The sequence below is a fragment of the Mastigoproctus giganteus genome, chromosome 9 (genome assembly GCF_048544385.1).
Source record: "Mastigoproctus giganteus isolate SK-2022 chromosome 9, ASM4854438v1, whole genome shotgun sequence".
Taxonomy (NCBI): domain Eukaryota; kingdom Metazoa; phylum Arthropoda; class Arachnida; order Uropygi; family Thelyphonidae; genus Mastigoproctus; species Mastigoproctus giganteus.
The window spans coordinates 143,253,459-143,274,823 of record NC_143583.1 but is presented as its reverse complement, the minus strand read 5'-3'; the positions used below and the strand labels follow the sequence as shown (position 1 = coordinate 143,274,823).

At 38.9% G+C, this 21,365-nt stretch overlaps 1 protein-coding gene across 4 annotated transcripts in view; it reads left to right on the top strand.

Moving 5' to 3' along the window:
* Positions 1-21,365, top strand: part of msl-3 (male-specific lethal 3) — a 229,436-nt gene that overhangs the window by 152,976 nt on the left and 55,095 nt on the right. For all 4 annotated transcript variants that reach the window (XM_090382007.1, XM_090382005.1, XM_090382004.1 and 1 more), the window contains one exon: positions 18,451-18,773. In XM_090382007.1, coding sequence (XP_090238133.1) covers positions 18,451-18,773 — 323 coding nt within the window. The remainder of the gene's footprint in view (positions 1-18,450; positions 18,774-21,365) is intronic.

Sequence of the window (21,365 nt, the reverse complement as noted above, 5' to 3'; positions counted from 1 at the left end):
TGCAGTTTGCAGAACCGAGATCTTGCTTGATAAGTATCAATGACTCCTGCTCTTCTGTGCGTCCTTTCCAATAGATCTGCATCCTTCCTAAAATGTGGCTTCTAAAAATGTGTGCAGCACTGAAAGTGTGACCTTATACACAGGATAATCACGTTGTCCCTGCTGTAGGCGTCAATACTTTCATCACAACTTTCCTATGCCATTTTTTTCTGCTCTATTGCACTGGCCAGCTACATATTCATCCATCTCAACATTCTCCTGGTGCTATATTTTCTCAATATTATGTATGGATTCACGGCTTCTGTGATTATTGCTTTAAACACTGGCCAGCAGTGTATTCATCCATCTCAGTATTCTCCTGGTGCTATATTTTCTCAATGGTATATGTGTTTGTGGCTTCTGTCATTATCTTTTAAAGATATTCCATAATTCTAATATACTCTCCTTCCCTCTGCGGTCTACCCAATTCATAGATGCTTTGTAACATCTTAAACTATCATATTCCCATTTTCTGAAGTTAAACACATGCTTTTAACTTTAACAACTGCAACATCTTTCTTAATCTTCCAACTAACAACTGCAGCATCTTTCTTCATCATCCAACTGACAACTGCATGATTACTTCCTGCCAGTGCTTGCTGTACTTTAAGTCCTATACTGTCATCTGATTTTTGAGTAATGATGAAGTTTAGAATATTCTTACCCCTAGTATTTTCTCTAACATTTTGGTACAAATAATAATAATCATCTAATTTATCTAAAAATTTTCTTCCCTTTGTGACTTTTCTTTCCTTCCCACTTATTCCAATCAGTTAAGAACAAAATTGAAATCACCCATAATAAGACATTCACATTTGCTTGCCCATTCCATCTGCATGTGGAGACTGTCGTCTTCACAACCTTCTGGTCTGTAGATTACTCCTACTCTCATAGCTTGCATCAGTTTAACCCACATCTTGCAGATTCTGTTGACAGATGTAACTTCTGACTCAGCAAAAACTCTTTCCATACCCAGGCTGTTTATGATAAGAAGCATTGCTGCATCACTCCTTGTACCTTCGTACATACCACAATGAAACTCACCATCCCTAATTTCTGGGTGACACCTCATTTCCATTAGCCCTATTATGTAAGTATTAGTTGTCCTAACCAAGAGTTTTAATTCACTCATCTTATTGACAGTAATTCTGACATTACTGTAGACATAGTTCAGACTTAAGTATTCTTCTATAGTTTACTACCTTGACACAACCTTTGAAGTTATTTAGGCTTATTTCCCTAGCTTTATCTTCCTGCTCATTTAAAATGTCACCATCAGAACATCTTGCCAACATCAGTAGTTGTGGCAACAAACAAGGATTCTTGAAATGTGTGCAAGTATTACTTTGACCCATATCATCAGATAAACATTTGTCTATGTTACCCTTCTCCTCCTAACTAGCAGTTTCCTTTGAACCTGTAAGGTATCCTCAGTGATAATGGCAAAAGCCCTTGCACTGCCTGTGTTCAAATGAATACCATCTCCACAAAATAGATTCCTTCTACCTAGAAGTGCAGGCCACACCAAACCCCCCCCCAATACCCAATCCCCAGTAGCTTGTCAAGTCCTTAAGTCTTGAGTTAATTCACAAGGCTTTCAGCATATAATCCCTCCTATCATGTCTTGGCAAAATTGCAGACACTTACATATTCTGACCTAACTTGCAGCATTTTCAGCATGGTCCTATATTTATATACCAAATCATCAGGTTGTCGTGTTCATTTAATATCGTTAGTTCAGACATGAATAATACTGCTCTCCTTACCCCCTCTAAAATTGGACAATCTATTTGTAACATCAGTTGTTGCTCCTGGCAAACACATCCTGGTTCTAGTTTGCCTATCTTTATTGCAAAAAATATTGTTTCCCTGACAATAGGCTTCTAATAAAAGTGAATCTTCTTGGACCAGAGCAGTATGCACTTGACTACTCTGTTCTGGGACCCAGCTTCTGTCATTGGCAGGTCATGAGACACTTGTTCCTGACAAGTTCCCAGTAATATTTGTTTCTTGGGCAAGTTCCTGTGTCTTTGGTGATGCAAATTCTTTTCATAATGCACCAAGTTCTAATTTGTGATCATCACATTCCCGACATTGGTTGCAAAGAAAAGACTCATCACTTGAGCTTGAAAAAGAAAAGACTCATCCTTGAGCTTGAAAAAGAAAAGACTCATCACTTGGTTTGCCTACTAGACTGACCTTAGAATACATGCCACAGGCTATATAATAGATGTACTTGTGAGTCACACTAGAAATGTTCACAAGCATTTACATTTGAGTCACAATGTCCTTGGACTTTGTAAGTGTATCTTATACCAATCACTATTTAGGTAAAATTTGAACTTTAAGAAAGATTACAAAATTTAAATTTACAACATATTACAGAATTTTAATTAACACTGACATTCTACAGTAGGCAGTCAAAGAGAGTAGATGCATTTTAAGTGGCTCCAGCATGCTAACGGAAGGGGATTAACATCAGGTGTCTGGTAGACAAAATTTTCATTTAAAATTAAGATTTTGATCAGCATCAACTTCTCATCAAGAAGCTGGACCGTCAACATCACAAAATTATATTCAAGAACTTCCTGAAGATTTCAATCCAGAAGATTTGAGTTCAAATGAATTACCTGTTGATTTTCAATTGATTCCTGAACCGGCGTGGCGCCTCCATAGCCAAGTGGGCAGGAGCGGCAGTGCGTAGCACACACTTCTTGATTAGACCGAGGTTCGAGCCCATGACCACCGCATATCCTCGGAGCAATATGGCTTTAGTTGCTAATGCTCCTAAAAAAACAAATAACAAATAACCTGAACCGGCTATACAGTATACTGCAACAACCAGCTTCGATTTTGAGGGACCTGCTCTGCTAGAATGAAGGCTCGTTGGTTTGCTGTGGCTAGAGAAATCGATTTAGAAACTACCGATCGCAAGAAGTATGACTATTTTGTTGAATAACAACAGAATGATCTCGGCTAAACAAAATCATTTTCCACTAATACCGGCTTGTGCTGTTACCATCCATAAATCTCGGGGAGGTACTTTCGATTCTGTAGTTTATGAATACGAGAAATGTCACAAACAACAACTAGTTTATGTTGCATTATCTTGAGTTACCGATATCAATGATCTTGACATTATTACTGCAAAAGAAGAAAAGAAATTTTATCATGGACTGAGAAACACTACATCCACTATTGCAGTTCAATCTGAATTGACCAGGTTGTCGAGTAATCCTCTGTTTACCATGCAAGATACTTTATACGAGTTCATCAGTAAACGACAAGATCTTTCCATTCTAACTTTAAATTGTCAGAGTTTTACATGCTCACAGTGATGATCTCACTGATGCAGTAACACAACAATCCAGTTTACTTCTGCTTTCTGAAACGTGGCTAAATAACAAAGAAGAAGTAAGCATACCTAACTTCGATTGTGCCGTTCAATTCTAACGAGAAGATCAACAAGCTGGTGGTGTAGCAATTTATCATAAGAGAGAAAATCGATCGCATTCGTGGTGTTACTTTTCATATGGAAGTGATTTATTGAGAAAATGTTGGCAAATCTATGAGTGTTAGACCTCTTGGAGACATTTGTGCAGCTGAATGCCTTCTTCCTGATGGTCAAACGATATTGTCGGCAGTCATTTACATTTCACCTAACCAAAAGATCGAACACATCATTGAATTCATCCATTTCATTTTACTTCCTTACATGATTGAAGCAGCTGCATTGCTACAACAATTTTCTCACAAGAAATGTGACCAAATGCCAATGATACTTAGTGGAAATTTCAACGTTAATTTTGCAGATACTCAATCCAAACCTTTAATGTTAAATACTTCCAGATCTGTATCGACTACTAATCGTGGAACTATAATTGATGCTGTTTCAAAGACATTTACACCCTTTACCGTCTCAAGTGTATGTATCATATTTTAGCTATCACAAACCCACTGTACATATTACCTATTGAAGATGTATTGCAACCCAAATTGATGAAATTGTCAAAAAAAAAAAAATTGCTTTAAAATGTTAAACGTATTCAGATTCTTATCATACTTAAACCCCTTTAACCATGTCCAAGCTAAGGATGTTTTCACATAAAATAAAACATCTTTCATGCATACAGGTTACAGGCTTTTTTTTTTGTTGTTGCGTGCCCTTTCTATAGATACTTTTGTAAGCATTGTTCTTCTTAAATGGCTTCTGTACTACTCACTCACTCACTCACTCACTCACTCACTCACTCACTCACTCACTCACTCACTCACTCACTCACTCACTCACTCACTCACTCACTCACTCACTCACTCACTCACTCACTCACTCACTCACTCACTCACTCACTCACTCACTCACTCACTCACTCACTCACTCACTCACTCACTCACTCACTCACTCACTCACTCACTCACTCACTCACTCACTCACTCACTCACTCACTCACTCACTCACTCACTCACTCACTCACTCACTCACTCACTCACTCACTCACTCACTCACTCACTCACTCACTCACTCACTCACTCACTCACTCACTCACTCACTCACTCACTCACTCACTCACTCACTCACTCACTCACTCACTCACTCACTCACTCACTCACTCACTCACTCACTCACTCACTCACTCACTCACTCACTCACTCACTCACTCACTCACTCACTCACTCACTCACTCACTCACTCACTCACTCACTCACTCACTCACTCACTCACTCACTCACTCACTCACTCACTCACTCACTCACTCACTCACTCACTCACTCACTCACTCACTCACTCACTCACTCACTCACTCACTCACTCACTCACTCACTCACTCACTCACTCACTCACTCACTCACTCACTCACTCACTCACTCACTCACTCACTCACTCACTCACTCACTCACTCACTCACTCGAAAATTACAATTTACAGAAATTCAAGTCTAATGTTAGTATCTTCTTTCAACTGCTCAACCTTCAACCCATGCATGATATTTATTAAATACTGATATTCAGGTGACACTCAAGGCAAGTGGACCCAATTTTGGCAAAGTTCAGACGGTCTGTGACAGCCAAATCCTCTGCTTGCACCTTCACGATGGTGGGAATGTTAGTAATCCGGTATAACCCCCATGCACAAGCACACTGTGGGTGATCACCCAGATGTGAACCAACGTAAGCAGGGATTGAGCTGTGGCATCCACACTACATGGAGGAATACCACTCCTCTGTGTTGCCAGGCGATGGTAGATGACTCTTATCAACCGGTGCAATACCACTACTTTCCTAAATTGGAGGCTTGAAGTGGTGGAACCCATGTTTAATCTCCAGAGCTAAGATCCGGTCAACCTTTCTCCATCTGTTCCATCATGCAGTATGACTGATGACTTTTGAGGTTATGATGAACATCATGGTGAGATCCAATCTTCCTTACCTATCGAGGGTACAGCTCTAAAGCGAAGATCACAGGCTGGCCACTAGTTCGTACACCGAACTGAACCTATTGGTAACTCTCTAGGAGGCTTCCGGATCATCAGCTAGTGTATAATCTTGCTACCTCTACTCTGCCAGATAGTGACTGGAGGGAGTCCGAGTAGTGTGTATGTGGGGGGGAGGGATTGTCGAGGCCAAGTTGTGTCAAGAATCTGGGTATATTCTTATCATGTGTACGCCATATCCAGAAATTTCATTACTTCATACAGCATGACCCCCTCCCCCACTCTTTCTTACTATTGAATACACCATAAATTGTCAAACTAATAGAGTAAGCTTATCTGCAAAAAGATCTAAACCTCCCAAACACTTCCTAGTTCATTTCACAAATATACGTGATCTCAGTTCTAATCTCAATGATGTCGATTTCCACTTTCAGTCTGCAAAAACCACATGTACTTTTTCTGACAGAAACTCGGTTATCGGTTGATTCCACTACACTACTGCTCATCTCAGTTGCCCAAATTATTCGCTGTATGATTCCTTTCGCCTCAAAGGTGGTATACTTGTGCATATGTCCGTTCCAATATTCTCTGTCAGAGACTTAGTAATTTGGAACCTCCTCTTTTCGATCTTCTCTGGCTTAAAATCTCTCTACCTCATTCTGTCAAATTCATCTATTGTCTGTACCATTCTCCCAACTCCACTAATCACTTAGAGCTCTTTGACTTCTTGTCTTTGCAACTTGACTTTCTCCAGTCCAACTTTCCTAACAGTGAGGTAATTTTCCTTGGTGATTTTAATGTTCACAACTCCAGCTGGCTTCCATTTTCTAGTCACACTGGCCGAGCTGGTCAAGATGCTGATGCTTTTGCAATTACTAATGACCTCACACAGATTGTCCACTTACCTGCCAGAATACCGAACAATCCTAACCATGAAGCCCACACACTTGATCTTTTTCTCACAAACAACCTTTCTAAGTACATGGTCGAAGTGACTGTTCCTTTAGGCACCTCAGATCACAAATTGGTGATTGTCTTTTCTCCAATGGAGCCTTTATCTCATTGCTATTCCCAATCTTGTGTCATTTGGCATTACAAGAATGCAAAACGGAATGACCTCCGAGATTTCTTTTCCATGGTCAGTTTACTGTTTCAAAAACTTCTGATGTCAACGTTGCCCAGATCGTGTCAGTGAAAATTTTCTTGTAGGAATGGAATCCTTTATTCCACACTCCACTTTAAAATCTCACCCATTATCTAAACCTTGGTTTTACAATAAATGTGCTAAGGCTATTCAAGAGAGGCGCCTCCGTAGCCAGGTGGGAAGGAGCAGCAGTGCGTAGGACACGCTTCTTGATTAGACCGGGGTTCGAGCCCGTCACCACCAAATACAGAGGATGCGGAAAGGTCAAGGAATGACCACCGCATTTCCCTGAGCAATATGGCCTTAGTTGCTAATGCTCCTAAAAACCAAACAGCTGTTCAAGAGAAGAATGTTGCATATCATAATTGGCTTGTTTCCAATTCTTCAGTTTCATTTTCTGCCTACATCAAAGCTTGCAACAATTGTAAAGCAGTTATTATTCAGTCCAAACTAGATTATGAACAGGCTAAGAGTAGAAAACTTGCTTCTTGCCCTAATGGTAGCCGAGCATTCTGGTCTCTTGCCAAAGCTATTGGCAGCAACATTTGCCCTTCTCTGCTCCCAGCTTATTGGAGGCTTGAAGTGTTGAAACCCATGTTTAGTCTCTAGAGCAAAGTTTCCGGTATCCCCCTCCCCCCATACTTCTCCTTCAACCCATGCATGGTACCAAGTACTATAGGTTTTGATACCTTTCGTGTTTGGGGTTTTCATAAAAAAAAAAAAAAACCTCTGTCAAAACCAGATAGTTCTGTTGTCACTTCGGCAAGGATAAAGCTGGCCTGCTAGCATCCCATTTTTCTTCCAATTCATGTATTAATGATCTTAGTAAAACACCTCATTCAATGTCTCCTGTGGTCTTCCGTCAATAGGATGTCAGAAGCGTTTTGATGAATCTTGGTGCTAAAAAAGCTTCAGGTCCTGATGATATTTCTCCAGTTGTTCTCAAAGGTGTTTTTCCTTCTGCTTGGAAATTTGCTCATATCCAGCCAGTTCCTAAAAAGAGTGACAAATCCCTCCCGTCCAATTATCTTCCCATTGCAATTATTTCTAGTCTTTCTAAAGTAATGTAGAAATAAATTAACCGCCAACTCTTAAAAACTACCTATAAACCTTCCTTCAGTGTCGATCCAGTGGTGATATTCTGGCTTATGTTACCCATTTATGGACAAATTCAGTTTGGTGAAGCACAAGCTGTTGCTCTTGACACATCAAAGGCTTTCGATCGTGTTTGGCATAATGGTCTTCTAAACAAACTTCCGTCTTATGGTTTGCCAACTGTTTTTTGTAATTGTTATTGGTTATCAAGTTTTCTCTCTGATCGCTCACTGATGGTAAATTGCTCTATCTTCTAACTTCTCCACTAATGCTGTTATCCCCCAAGGTTCAGTTCTTTGCCTCCTGTATAATAATGACCTTACATTGACTGGAAATCCTATCCATAGTTTTGCCAATGATAGCACATTGCATTCCACTTTTCAGTTTGAGAAACCTCGCCCTGCTCAATCAGCTTCAACTTTTCGAATATCTGCTACCAATTCCTTAAATGCCAATCTGCAGATAATTCTCCAGTGGGGCAAAGACAACTTAATTCATATCAATCCCTCTAAAAACTCAGTCTTATCTTATATCTCGCAAAAAGGATTCTTCTGCTCCTATGCTTATCTTTGGTGACACTCCAATTTCTAGGCAAGATGATATATCTCTTTTAGGGTACAAGCACAGTACAAATATTGCTTTCTCCACATATAAAAAACTTGGTTTTCTCTTTCGCTTTCGCCGTTACTTTTCCTGCAAAAAGCTGTTCACTCTGTACAAATCGCAAATCCACCCTGCCATGGAACATTGTTCCCACATCTGGGGTGGTGCCCCCAAAACCTCTCTAAGCCTTCTAGATTCTATTCAGAAGAGGGCAGTTAGGTTAATTAATGATTTGTCTCTAACAGAGTCTCTCCACTTGCTGTCTCATAGATGTACTGTTTCTGCTTCATGCTCTTTCTACAGATACTTCTGTGGGCACTGTTCTTCTCAGTTGGCTTCTATAATTCCCGCTCTCTCTTTCAAAATGGTTCGAATATGTCCATAATTTATGCCGCCAACTCTGACCAATTATAACTTTATAAAAATATAAATTAAATAAAATTACAAATAAAATAAAAAAGTAAAATCGACTGTAAAATATAGATTAAAATCCTTAAACCCGTACTACTATAAAACTGAAGCTTTCGGCAGCATCTGCTGCCTTCATCAACATAAGTAGTTCTGCATCAACAATTCATTATAAAGCACTAAGCCTTCCCAGTAAACCCAGGAAGTACTATATTACTTGCGCATACTCCGTTTCCCATATGTTAGCACCAGAAGTGGCACGGTGCTGTACGACCTTAAAACGTTCACCCTCTCCAGGATAACGGTCTCAAACATTACATTAATCCTGCAACCCTTATCCCTATTCAAGGTAAGATCACTCAGGGAACAAATCCTTAGGCTCTCCAGCCCCTTCCGGTTCCAGAAATCTTCTACCTTATCTGTTATTCCATGCCCAGTTTCCCAGGCATGTTCCGCCACGACCGGCCCCGCGACATTAGCCAACCTAAGCACCCTACTATGTTCCCCCCCCCAGTGTATTGCATAATCTGCGCTTATTCTCACCGACATAACATCCCCCGCAATCCAGGCACTGAATTTTATAGACAACCCCACTGTTGTCAACTCCCACAACAGGGTCTTTAACCGCCACCATCACCATGCACAGCTTCCAACCTGGAAGCTGCACACAACGTAATTGATATGACCGTAAAATGCGGGCTATTGGCTGTGACATGCCCAGATAGTAGGGAATGTATGCAGTGGAGCCAGGTACTCCCTCTGAGTACCATATACACAACAACCTTCAATCACATTCCGGGGGTACCCACATCTCATAAGGTTGTCCATGACCCGCTTAATTTCTTCCTCCCTATCCTCCGAGGAAGAACGGTGCGACCAAGCCCTGCTCATTAAAGCCCTAACCACACTCCTTATGACCTCCAGTCTGGGCAGAACAAAATGAGTATACTTGGCCCGACACATCTCCTTCCTAAACACTCTTGTTTTTAATTGTCGGCCCACCCTGTAAACCCAAACATTCAAAAATGGCAGAGCATCCCCCGCTCGACCTCAGAGGTAAACTTTATGAAGGGGGAGCCAATTGAGAACCTCTGGCCCACATCCCCTACATAGTATAGTGAACGTATCGTCCACATACCTCTTCCATGCCTGCAGGGGTAGTGGACCAGAGGAACACATCCTATCCTCAAATTCTTTCATTGCTAAATTAGCAATGACTACGCTAATAGGTGAACCAATAGCCATACCCCGGATCTGCTGATACATTACACCTGAAATACCATAGTAGTGCCGGACAAACACAAGCTAACACCTTCACATGTGTCCTGTACACTCAAATTTGTCCTATCTCTCAAAGTATTATCGCCCTCCGAGGCCGGTCGAACACAGTTCAAAGCATGATCCATTGGAATGCACGTGAATAACGACACCATGTCAAACGATATCAAAATTTCTTCTTCTTCGATGTTCTGATCCTGGACAAACCATGTAAATTCCTGACTATTCTACACTATCCAGCTAGTCCGGCCCAAAACAAGAGAAACCAAACCCGCCAAGAATCTGGAAAGGGCATGCATCGGGCTGCCCACAAATGATACAGTTGGCCTCAACGGTACACCTACCTTATGTACTTTAGGTAAACCATAGAATCTGGGTAATTTGCAACCTGATGCATGCAACCTCCAAGAAACTTCTTCGGATATCTTGCCTGCCTTGTACCAGTTTATTGGTCTGTTGGTCCAGCCCCACCAAAGGATTCCTACTCACCACTTTATAAGTGGACGTATCCTTCAATAAATCAAGGACCTTCCCCCGATAGTCCTCCATGTCTAACACCACCGTCGATCTACCTTTGTCTGCCGGCAACACCGTGATACTCTCGTCCTGCTGTAGTTCTCACAATGCCCTCCTCTGCACTGATGTTAAATTAGGCGATATCCTACATGCCCGGCCTAGAACACACACACACCGTTTTCATCCTAATCTCATTGGCAATAGTTTCATGCAGATCTGATATAGCCCTCTCCACCCCCATAGCTACCTCTGCAAAGGGGATCCTGTCCAGAACCAAGACTCAAAACCTCCTTCTGTGCCCCCGTCCATATCTTGCGACAAAGATTATGAATAAAGTCACCTTGATTCATCAGCCTACCTTCCCCCACCTCTTCCCTAAGTCTATTAAACTTATTAACCTGCCTCTGTCTGTACGTGTCAGCAGCCCTCGTCGCTTTAACCCCCACCATCCTGTATATCCGTACTCAATGCACCAACTCTAAATTATTATTGAGGTATGTCCTACATACCTCTATACACCTCCTCGTGTTTACTGGGAAGGCTTAGTGCTTTATAATGAATTGTTGATGCAGCACAACTTATGTTGAGGAAGGCAGCAGATGCTGCTGATAGCTTCAGTTTTATAGTAGTACAGGTTTAACGATTTTAATCTATACTTTACAGTTGACTTTATTTGTAATTTTATTTCATTTATATTTTTATATTTTTATAAAGTTATAATTAGTCAAAGTTGGCAGCATCAATTTCCTGACCACCGAGGCCTTTTTTAGTGAGTCCGAACATGTGCTGCCACCAGCCAACATCCATTTACTGTCCAACTGAAAATTCACAGAACCAATCTTTCATCTTCCTCGTTTATTCGTTCAACTGCCGTTTTCTATAACAACCTTCCTTCATATGTATTTCCTGAAAATTACAATCTACAGAAGTTCAAGTCTAATGTCAGCAAATATCTTCTTTCGTCTTCTCAACCTGCAACCCAAGCACAGTACTAAGTACTATAGGTTCTAATACCTCTCGTGTTTGGGGTTTTCATAAAAAAAAAAATAATAAAAAAGAAATAAATAAAAAAAGAAAAATAAAGAGACAAGATTTATACTGGTACATCTGAGCCGACATGAAGTGTGAAGCACTTCTAGTATCAACTTTTTTGCATCTTCATTTATTCTTTCAACTTCTGTTTTCTAGAAGTTGAAAGAATAACTGACCACCCATGACACGTGTTTCCTGAAAAATCTAATCTAAAAAATTCAAGTCTAATATCAACAGGCATCTTCTTTCATCTTCTTAACCTTCGGCCCATGCAAGGTATTAAGTGCTATAAGTTCTTTTACCTTTTGTGTTCTTAATTTTTTGAACAAACTACCATCTTGGTATTGTGAAAGTGGGTAGATTGAAGAAATATAAGAAAGAATTGCCTATTATCAGTGGGGTTATTATTATTATTATATGATATTATTATTATTAGTAGTAGTAGTAGTAGTAGTAGTAATGGCAAATGATGCAAGAAAGCAAGATTATATATCAGCCAAAAAAAAAAAAACTACACGTTTCACCTATCCTTACCCTCCAAGAATTTGTCTAGTTCGTTCTTGAATTTATTCAACTCATCCGCTTCCACAACAATAGATGGGAGCCTGTTTCAAAAATCAATATATAATAATAATATAATATATGATGACTGCAGAATAGATGTGCAGAAATTTGCTTTCAACCAAAGTGTAAATGATTGTTGGAACAAATTGCCATCTGGTGTTGTGGAAGTAGGTAGCATGAAGAAATATAAGGAAGAATTACATATTATTAGAGGGGATGGGCAGATAAAGTGAGGGGGGGGTCTGGTTGTTTTTTTGTTTCCTTGATGCTGTATAAGTTGCTTCCTTGCATCATTTGCCAGTACTAATAATATATTCTATGTCAATATAATGCTGTAAAAAATTGATTTTTTTTACCGCTAACATTTGTTTAAGTCACCATCAAAGGAATTAACTCTCGTGAAAAATATAAGAAATTATTTAATGTACACAGTGCAGCAATTGGAAAATGAGAATGATGTTTGAAACGAGTGCTCATGTTGCCACCTACTAGAAGTAAACATGGTATGAAAGCCTTGAGCACCACCATTAAGGGCAGCTGAAATCGCTGCCATTTCAGAACATAGTGTGAGCTGAACTGCATGTCTCTCCTATGTCTGTGTTGTGGAGGGACAATAGAACAAAGATCAAACATCAAATATTGTTTTTGAATGGCCTAAAGTTCCACAGAAACATTTCAAAAGATGAAGCAAGTGTATGGAGAAAATTGTCTGTCTCATGCACATGTGTTTGAGTGGCATAAATATTTCACTTGTGAAAGAGAATCACTGGAAGGCAACATACATCCGGGCCCAAAAAAAAAAACAATTCAAATGCCAGAGTAGATTGGAAAGGTGTAGGAAGTCATTATCAATGACCAATGTGCAATGCTCCAAATGATTTCAGATCTGTGTATTAATAAGGAAACTATTTAACAAATAATAACCCAGGATTGAAGAAAACGAAGGTTTTCTTCAATCCTGGTTATTTGTGCAGTTTGTTCCACATTCATTTACAGACGGTCAACAACAGTCACAAGTTGAGCACTGAAGAGAACTCATTGAGGCCCCTGAAAGCAAACCTAACTTTCTGAATTTGATTGATATGGGTAATGAGATGTGGTGTTTTCAGTATAACGCAATAACAGAGCAATAAAATGCTGAGTGGAAGTTGGCAAAAATCAAAACGGTGCTCCTCACTTTCTATGATAGCAAGGGAATTTTGCACAAAGAGTTCATGTCTAATGGCCAGAGTGTTACTGCTGCTTACTATCTGGACATATTTAAATGTTTGTTGCTTGTTGCAGAGAATCTGCCATGTGTGGCCTCACTATGGAGAAGACAGCAGTTAGTTCCTCTTGCACAACACTGCATGAAGCAACAATGCTCTCATTGTTTGGGAGTTTTTGGCTAGCAAAAAAACATCTATGCACTATTGCATCTAGCATATTCACCAACTTACCCCATTCAACTTCTTTTTGTTCCTGAAGCTCAAGGCACCACTGCTCAAAGCTGTTATTTTCATGACATTGGCACCATTTAAGGAGTTGGATGAGAACATTGAACAGTATACCAGTCATGGCCTTCCACCAGTCATTCGAGTCCCTTCATGATCATTACATGTAGTGTGTGGACATGGGAGGAAGTTACTTTGAATAAACATGGGATCATTATTTTTTTCAAGCATCGGTCTGTTTCCCAGTTGTTACACTGTGTATTGTAATTTTAGGAATTATCCTTGATATTTATAATTGACATTATGTCCTCCTGTGTGCTAATTGAATCCCAGGAAAATAAAAGAGCTGGAACCAGAAATAAATTTCTACAAACTACATTTTTTGTAGTTTGTAGAGATTTTTTTGACAATTTCATCAATTTGAGGTTGCAATACATCTTCAATAGGTAAATTACGTACAATGGGTTAGTGATAGATAAAATAGGAAACTTATGCTTGAGTCTCAAGAGTTTAAATGTCTTTGAGCACTGAAATGATAACAATTTCTGTTAAATTTAAACAGAAATTGTTATCATTTCAGCGCTTAATGCTTTATGTTATGGCACCTCCGTAGCCAGGTGGGCAGGAGCAGCAGCAGTGCGTAGCACACGCTTCTTGATTAGACCGGCGTTCAAGCCCGTTACTACCAAATACAGAGGATGCGGAAAGGTCAGGGAATGATCACCGCATATCCCCGGAGCAATATGGCCTTAGTTGCTAATGCTCCAAAAAACCAAATAACAAACAAACAAACAACAAGCTTTATGTTATTTCTAGTTTGTGCCAAACAGTCTCAGTGAATGCAATGCAGGTTTTGGCCGGTCACTTGCCTCTAGACTTGTCTGTTGTGTACCGGGCCTTTTGTTATTACATTAAAAAAGGCATAGTTGCTTCTTTCATGAACGCTACTTCTGATGTCACTATAGATATAGTAAGATCCACGGGGGATATGTTCCAAGACCTACCGTGTGGATGGTTTGAAACCGCATATGTAAGTGAACACCTGCTGACCCCATATATAACGTGATTTTCTTGTACATACATATAATAAAGTTTAATTGATAAATTAAACACACAGCGAGACATTACCAACATTAAATACGGTCATAATAAAGTACAGCAGACTCAATTTACCGGGACACTTCAAGACTCCAAATTAAAAAAAAAAACAGAAATCATAAAATTCAAGTAATAACTAGAACAGATATTTTGCAAGTCATAAATAAGCAACAAGAAACAGTGTTATAAGTCATCATTGGGAGGTTAGTGTACCTATTATCTTGCAAACCCCACTGTTGAGACCAAATATTTATAGTAGTTTGATTTAGTGCATCGTGTCGATTGTTGTGTTCTGTCACACCACAAAAGGCCAAATTTTGTTTAGTTATTTATGTCAGGGATGTCGGATTTTTTTTTTTTTTTTCATTTAGGAATCGCGAAAATGATGGGCAAACCCAAGAGTTGTGCTTTCAAATTAAACGAAAACTTGAAATTATTCAAAAGTTTGAAAATGGTGCATCCGTTAAAATATCTAAAGAACCATTATAATGTTGGTGACCAAACCCTACGCGACATTGTAAAAAATAAAGGGAAGCTATTCGATTTAAAATCGACATCCTAAAAAAATAAAGGGAAGCGTCATACTGGACACGGGAGTAGTACATGTTAATTTTTTTCTTTTCTTTCCTTTCCTTTTTTTTTTTTTTTTTTTTTTTTTCCCCCCATGGTTAACCATGGATAACTGGATGAGCAGATACAGGGGCACAACTACATCTAAAGATAAGAAAAATGTTTTAACACAGTTCATTGGTATATGGCAACAGAGATGGGCTCTTAGTGTAACTGAGGAGGTGACTAGATTATTCATTCCCACAGTTACATTTACTTTTGATAGTAAGAATAAATTATTTATTCCTTCTATAGAAATGTTGTTTATTTTAACTGGCCACGGATCATTGAATTTTAAACTACATTACTTTGATCTGGTCACCTCTCCTCTGTGTACTTTGGCCAACCTGAAACTTGGAATCATTTATTATATTATTGTAGTTTGTATGTTGAACTTTCTCAATGTTCAAAGTGCAGATTAGTAGTTTGGTTAGAGGCAGTGTAAATGATCTTATTGCTAGTCAGGTTTTATTTTTTACTTTTTTAATATTTATTTATTTTTATTTTATTTTACTTGTTTTTTTTTTTTTTTTGCTGGCTCTTAGGAGAGCCAACAAAAAAAAAGGGAGAGCCAACAAAAAAAAAAGTAATTGCTATATCTCTGGCACCCACCGGTATAGCACTACTTCTGGTGGGTGTGGGATTTTGATGCATGAGGCACTATTAGAAAAGTACAGTAATACCCCGACTTACGCTACCCCGACGTACGCGAACTCGGAGTTACGCGGTTCTTGATTTTTTTCGTTTGGCCGCCCACTATCTTCAAGGTCGTTTTTCATATGTTATCGATATGCGGTGCGACGGCGGAGAATGAGAGCGAAAGATGAACAAAATTCAACTTTGCTGCTTTTATGACACATTTCACCGTAATAACGTAAAAACCAACACAATTCCAGCTATCGGTATAATCGCAACTGCAATTAGATCGAGTTCACTAGCAGAAACGCAACTGGATTTTTATTGTTTTATGGTAGTAACCCCTAGAAATGTGAGGTGTTAATAGTGTATCTCTGCCTTTATGGTGTTGTTTATTCAGTTGCTACACGCGCGCAGCTTTGTTTATGCGTATCAAGCGTGCCTCCTCGTTTTGTAATTGTGCTTTATTCCCTAAAAATGAGTAAAATGCTTAAAAGGTGTGAAAAGGAAGCATCCTGGTGAAGACACTGCAGATTCAGAGAGAAAAAGAAAAGTAATTATCGATAAACAGAGGCGGACTGGGTCAAAAATTCTTACCCGGGAAAATTTATAGTGGCCTCATACTATGGTTTATGGCCAAAATCACACTGGCCCACCGGGGTTTCCCCGGTAGGGCTTATGGCCAGTCCACCTCTGTCGATAGAGAAAAAATATGAAATTGTGAAACGCTTTGAGCGAAATGAAAGACCATGTGATATTGCACGTGCTACAGGCCTAAATGAAGCAACGGCGAAAAGTACATGACAATTGCAAACTTGACAGGTTGAAAATTGAAAAGGGCTCAATTGTAAAGGGCTTAAAAATTTTAGAAAACATAGACTCCAACGAAGAACGCTTTATAGCTACAAAGCAAGGAATAAAAAAATTATTAGCTTGCAACGAAGAAATTCTGCGTGAAAAAAAGAACGCGCTGTGTCGTCAGACGAATTTGTTAGATTTTATGAAGCCATCGACATCGAAATAACTTTTTTACGTAAGTCATTTGTTTTTTTAATACATATTTTGTATTAATATGTATAAAGAACTGCAATTTTATTAATATTTTTCTTCTAAACTAGTCTTTTTGTTAGTCCTTGGTCCCAATTAAGCAAAATTTATATGTATTTATATGCAAAGTTGTACCCCGACTTACGCGAATTCGACTTACGCGATTTTCGTCGGACCCACCTATCGCGTAACTTTGGGGTATTACTGTACTACATGCCTAGGGGTGGCCATCAGGGAGAAGCTGTCCAGGTGTCGGCTGGTCCCTGGTGGCACAGAGGCCTACCATATAGGCCTGTTTTGCAGTGGTTCTGCACAAATTCAGTTTATCAGGTGGAGATATGCAAAATAATTATTATTATTATGCACCATAGACATAATAATAATAATAATAGCAGCTCTTAGGAGACCATGTGCACCCTGTCGTGTTTAATTTTTTCCTAGACAGAAATAGAATCTTCCAAGAAGATAATGCACCGTGTCATTGGGCCTGCACCGTACACGAGTGGTTCATTGAACACAGTGAAGATATCGCCATCTTGATTGGACTCCAAATTCACCTGACATTAGTCCAATTAGTCCTGACATTAGGATAAGTTAAGTTTTTTTTGCTAGCAAAGGTGTTGGTTTGAAAAATTTGTTTGAAATTTCTAATAAATATTACATTTAATATTAAATTGTTTCTTATTTTCATTTCAATGCCATATGCTTGCATTTCACTATGTACATAGTCATATTATGAAGGTACATATAATACATACATAGACAAAATTTTAGACTAGTTTTTCTTATATATTTCATACTTTGGAACGGAACCCCTTTATTACTATGGGAGCCATAACTCAGTATTCGCGGCATTTCTCAGGAACATAACCCCCGCAAATAGCGGGGGTTTACTGTATTAGTTATAGCCTTACTAGATAATAAAATTTCTTAGCTAAAAACAAAAAAAAAAATAAAAAAATAAGATAGTCTTTGAGCTACTACCACAATTAAAACACTACAGTTCCCTACCATGCACTACAAGTTACTAGTTATGAGATATGATATTCACACTAAATTGTTGATATATATATATATATTTTTTTTAATCGTACGATGTGAGCAATACACGAAGGAACCAATTTTTACCTGCTTCCTTCGTGTATCCGGTTGGACCATGAGGTCCAACCGGATATTATGATGGTGCAGTACTCTCCGGTTGGACCTCATGGTCCAACCGGAGAGTACTGCACCATCATAATATCCAAGCCCAAGGCAGGATTCGAACCCATGACCTTTGGGTTGCTAGACAGGCACTTTACCCACCCGGCTAGCCTGGTCGGCAATTCTATGTGTAAAAATATAACATAATTTTATGTGTAATAATCTGTTGGAAAAAATTTAGATATATGCGAAAAGAAGAAAATTTTTAATTGAAACGTGATGAAATAATTTTGAGTTCCATGTATAACACTTTGCTCAGTTGTTAATTTAATAAATTTTGTGCACTGACGTTTAATTTTTATTCTTTGATTAGGGAAGAAATAAAAGGGAATGAGTTGGCAGACTCCAGTCAGGAAGAAGCTAATAATAGGAATGCATCTCCCTTATCACATCCTTCTTCAGTTACTAGAGATTTAGGTTATTCAAAGATAAGCACATCAACATCTCCTAGATCACCTTCTTTATCTCCATCTCCAACAAGAAGTAGAGGAAGCCAAAGACAAGTCATTCAAAACCAAAAGCAAAATTTAAATGTTGAAAATAGTACTAATGGTGGAGCATCACCTTCATCACCAAAACTTAAAAATGCCTCCCGCACAATCCAGTCTAAAGAAAATTCAAATCAGTTACATTCTAGTAAGTCTATATCTCTTTCTTTGAGAAGAACCCAAGATACATACCAGTTTTTTCTAAATTACATTGAGAAAATTTTAGGGGGGGGGGGGGTTCTTCATGCCAAAACAAGTAGATTTCACACGAAAGTGTCTGATTCTGAATGGTTACAGAGCAATGGCTGTTTTAATTTAAAAAAAAATGGCCGTTTGAATTTAAAAAAAATGGCTGTGTAGTTTTGAAAAGTAAAAAATAATAGAATTAATAAAATATTAAAAATTAAATAAGAATAAACCAGCACTTTCCTAGTATAAATAAACATTTTGCTAAATATATCTTCTTATTTATTTTTTAATATTTTATTATTATTATTATTATTTACCTTTCAAAACTTTGTAGCTATTTTTTAGGTGCATTCACAGAAATATATGCATAAGCACCTATTGTCTGTGAAGCACCTACTGTCTGGCATGTAACATCTGAACTCCCAGTGGATGGATTTTCGTGTAATTTTATATTTAGTTCTTTTAGCAAGATATGTTGTGCTATGTTAGATTTCATTAAATCAAACAGATTTAAATCTAGTATTATTATTGTTTATTTGTTTATTATTTTTTGTTTCCATACAATTTTTATGTAAAAAAGAAATTCATACATTAAGTATAGTTTCCATCCAGTATCATTAGTTTTAGACAACCAGTGCACACTTCGTGTGTATAGTGATGTAAGATGCATGAATGTGGTGTTGATTGTGAAGGGATACATACACTGGTGTTCAAAGAAAGTGCATCACCTAGGAATTTCACATTTCTTACACTTTTTTGCAATGGTTTGTTACGTTAATGACTAGCATCACAAACAGAAATATAAACAAAAGATATTTATTAATAGTTAAGGCAAAGCTAAGTAACATTTGACAGGTGCTCTTAAAATATTCCAAAATGAGCATTTGCAACTTTTATACAACAGTTTTGGTAAACACGACAATTATGGCTGAAATGTTATCAGAAAGCCCTCAATTTGTTTCAGTTTATCATTTTAAATGGAAAACAAAATGAAAAGTTCACCAGATGCAAACAATTATTTAGTTTTAGCATTAACATTAGTGGAGGCATATGATGCAAGAAAGCAAGCTTATGCAGCACCAGCCAAAAAAAAAAAAAAAAAAAAAAACGCTCCCATTTCACCCCTCCATTCATTCCAAATACCTGTCCAGCTCAGCCTTAAATTTATTTAGGCTATCAACTTCCACAACAAAGGATGGAAGTCTGTTCCACCAACCAACTACCCGCTGGCTAAAGACAAATTTCCGCACATCTATCCTACATCTGTCTTTCCTCGATTTGAATTTATGCCCTCTCAGGTGATTATTCTGAGCAAGAGGGAGGATCCCATCAGCATTGAGCATGCTCAAACCATTCAAAGCTTTATACACCTCAATCAGATCACCTTGCAGGTGCCTAGTCTCCAGGCACTGTAATTTGCAAAATTTAAGCCTTTCTTCTTAAGAGCAAGGTTCTTTCTTCTGTTCCATTCACTAATCTTGTTGCCCTTCTCTGTTCATTCCAACAGCTCTACATCCTTCTTAAAATGAGGCCTCCAGACCTGTATACAGTACTCAAGGTGTGGCCTGACTATTGCCTTATACAAGGGGATAATCACCTCCTTATCCCTGCTAGAAAAATTCCTGTATAGCATTGACAAGACACTGTGAGCTACTCTTGCAGACCGTCTGCACTGCTCAGAAAATTTCATATCTGCCTGCACAATTATCCCTATGTCCTTTTTGTTCTCTACCACTGTCAGTGTAAAGCAAAACTGAACGCACTCGGAATAATAACGGGCGTCTCTGTAGCCAGGTGGGAAGGAGCAGCAGTGCGTAGCACACACTTCTTGATTAGACCGGGGTTCGAGCCCGTCACCACCAAATACGGAGGATGCGGAAAGGTCAAGGGAATGACCACCGCATATTCCCGGAGCAATATGGCCTTAGTTGCTAATGCTCCTAAAAACCAAATAACAACAACAATAACTCGAAATAATAGAAGAGTCTACATGCACCTGTGGAGAACCTGAAACCTGGCAGCATATTATGCACGACTGTGAATGCTACGAAGAACACAGAAGTAGACTTATAACTGAGATTCAATACTTGCCGAAAAATCAAGAGTACAATCTACTGGATTCAGAAGATGAATACAAAGCCCTCAGCCGATTTGCACTTGACGTCTTCAATAGACGACGAACAGAAATAGCCATCCACAACGAATAGATGACCACAAATAATAAATAAAGGCAAACTGATAAAACATCAACACAGATGAAAGGATAGCAAAATACTAAGGACAAATGGTGTAATATGCAGCAGAATAAATGAAACAGCATCGACCTAGGAACCAATGGGAGTGGCTCCAGCCAGGGTGTCGTCGCTCCCAGGATGACACCACACACCTAGAAAAGGACCGAGCCTCACCGATGAGTCATCATGAGACTGCACTTGTGGCGCCTCCGTAGCCAGGTGGGCAGGAGCAGCAGTGCGTAGCACACGCTTCTTGATTAGACCGGGGTTCAAGCCCGTCACCACCAAATACGGAGGATGCGGAAAGGTCAGAGAAT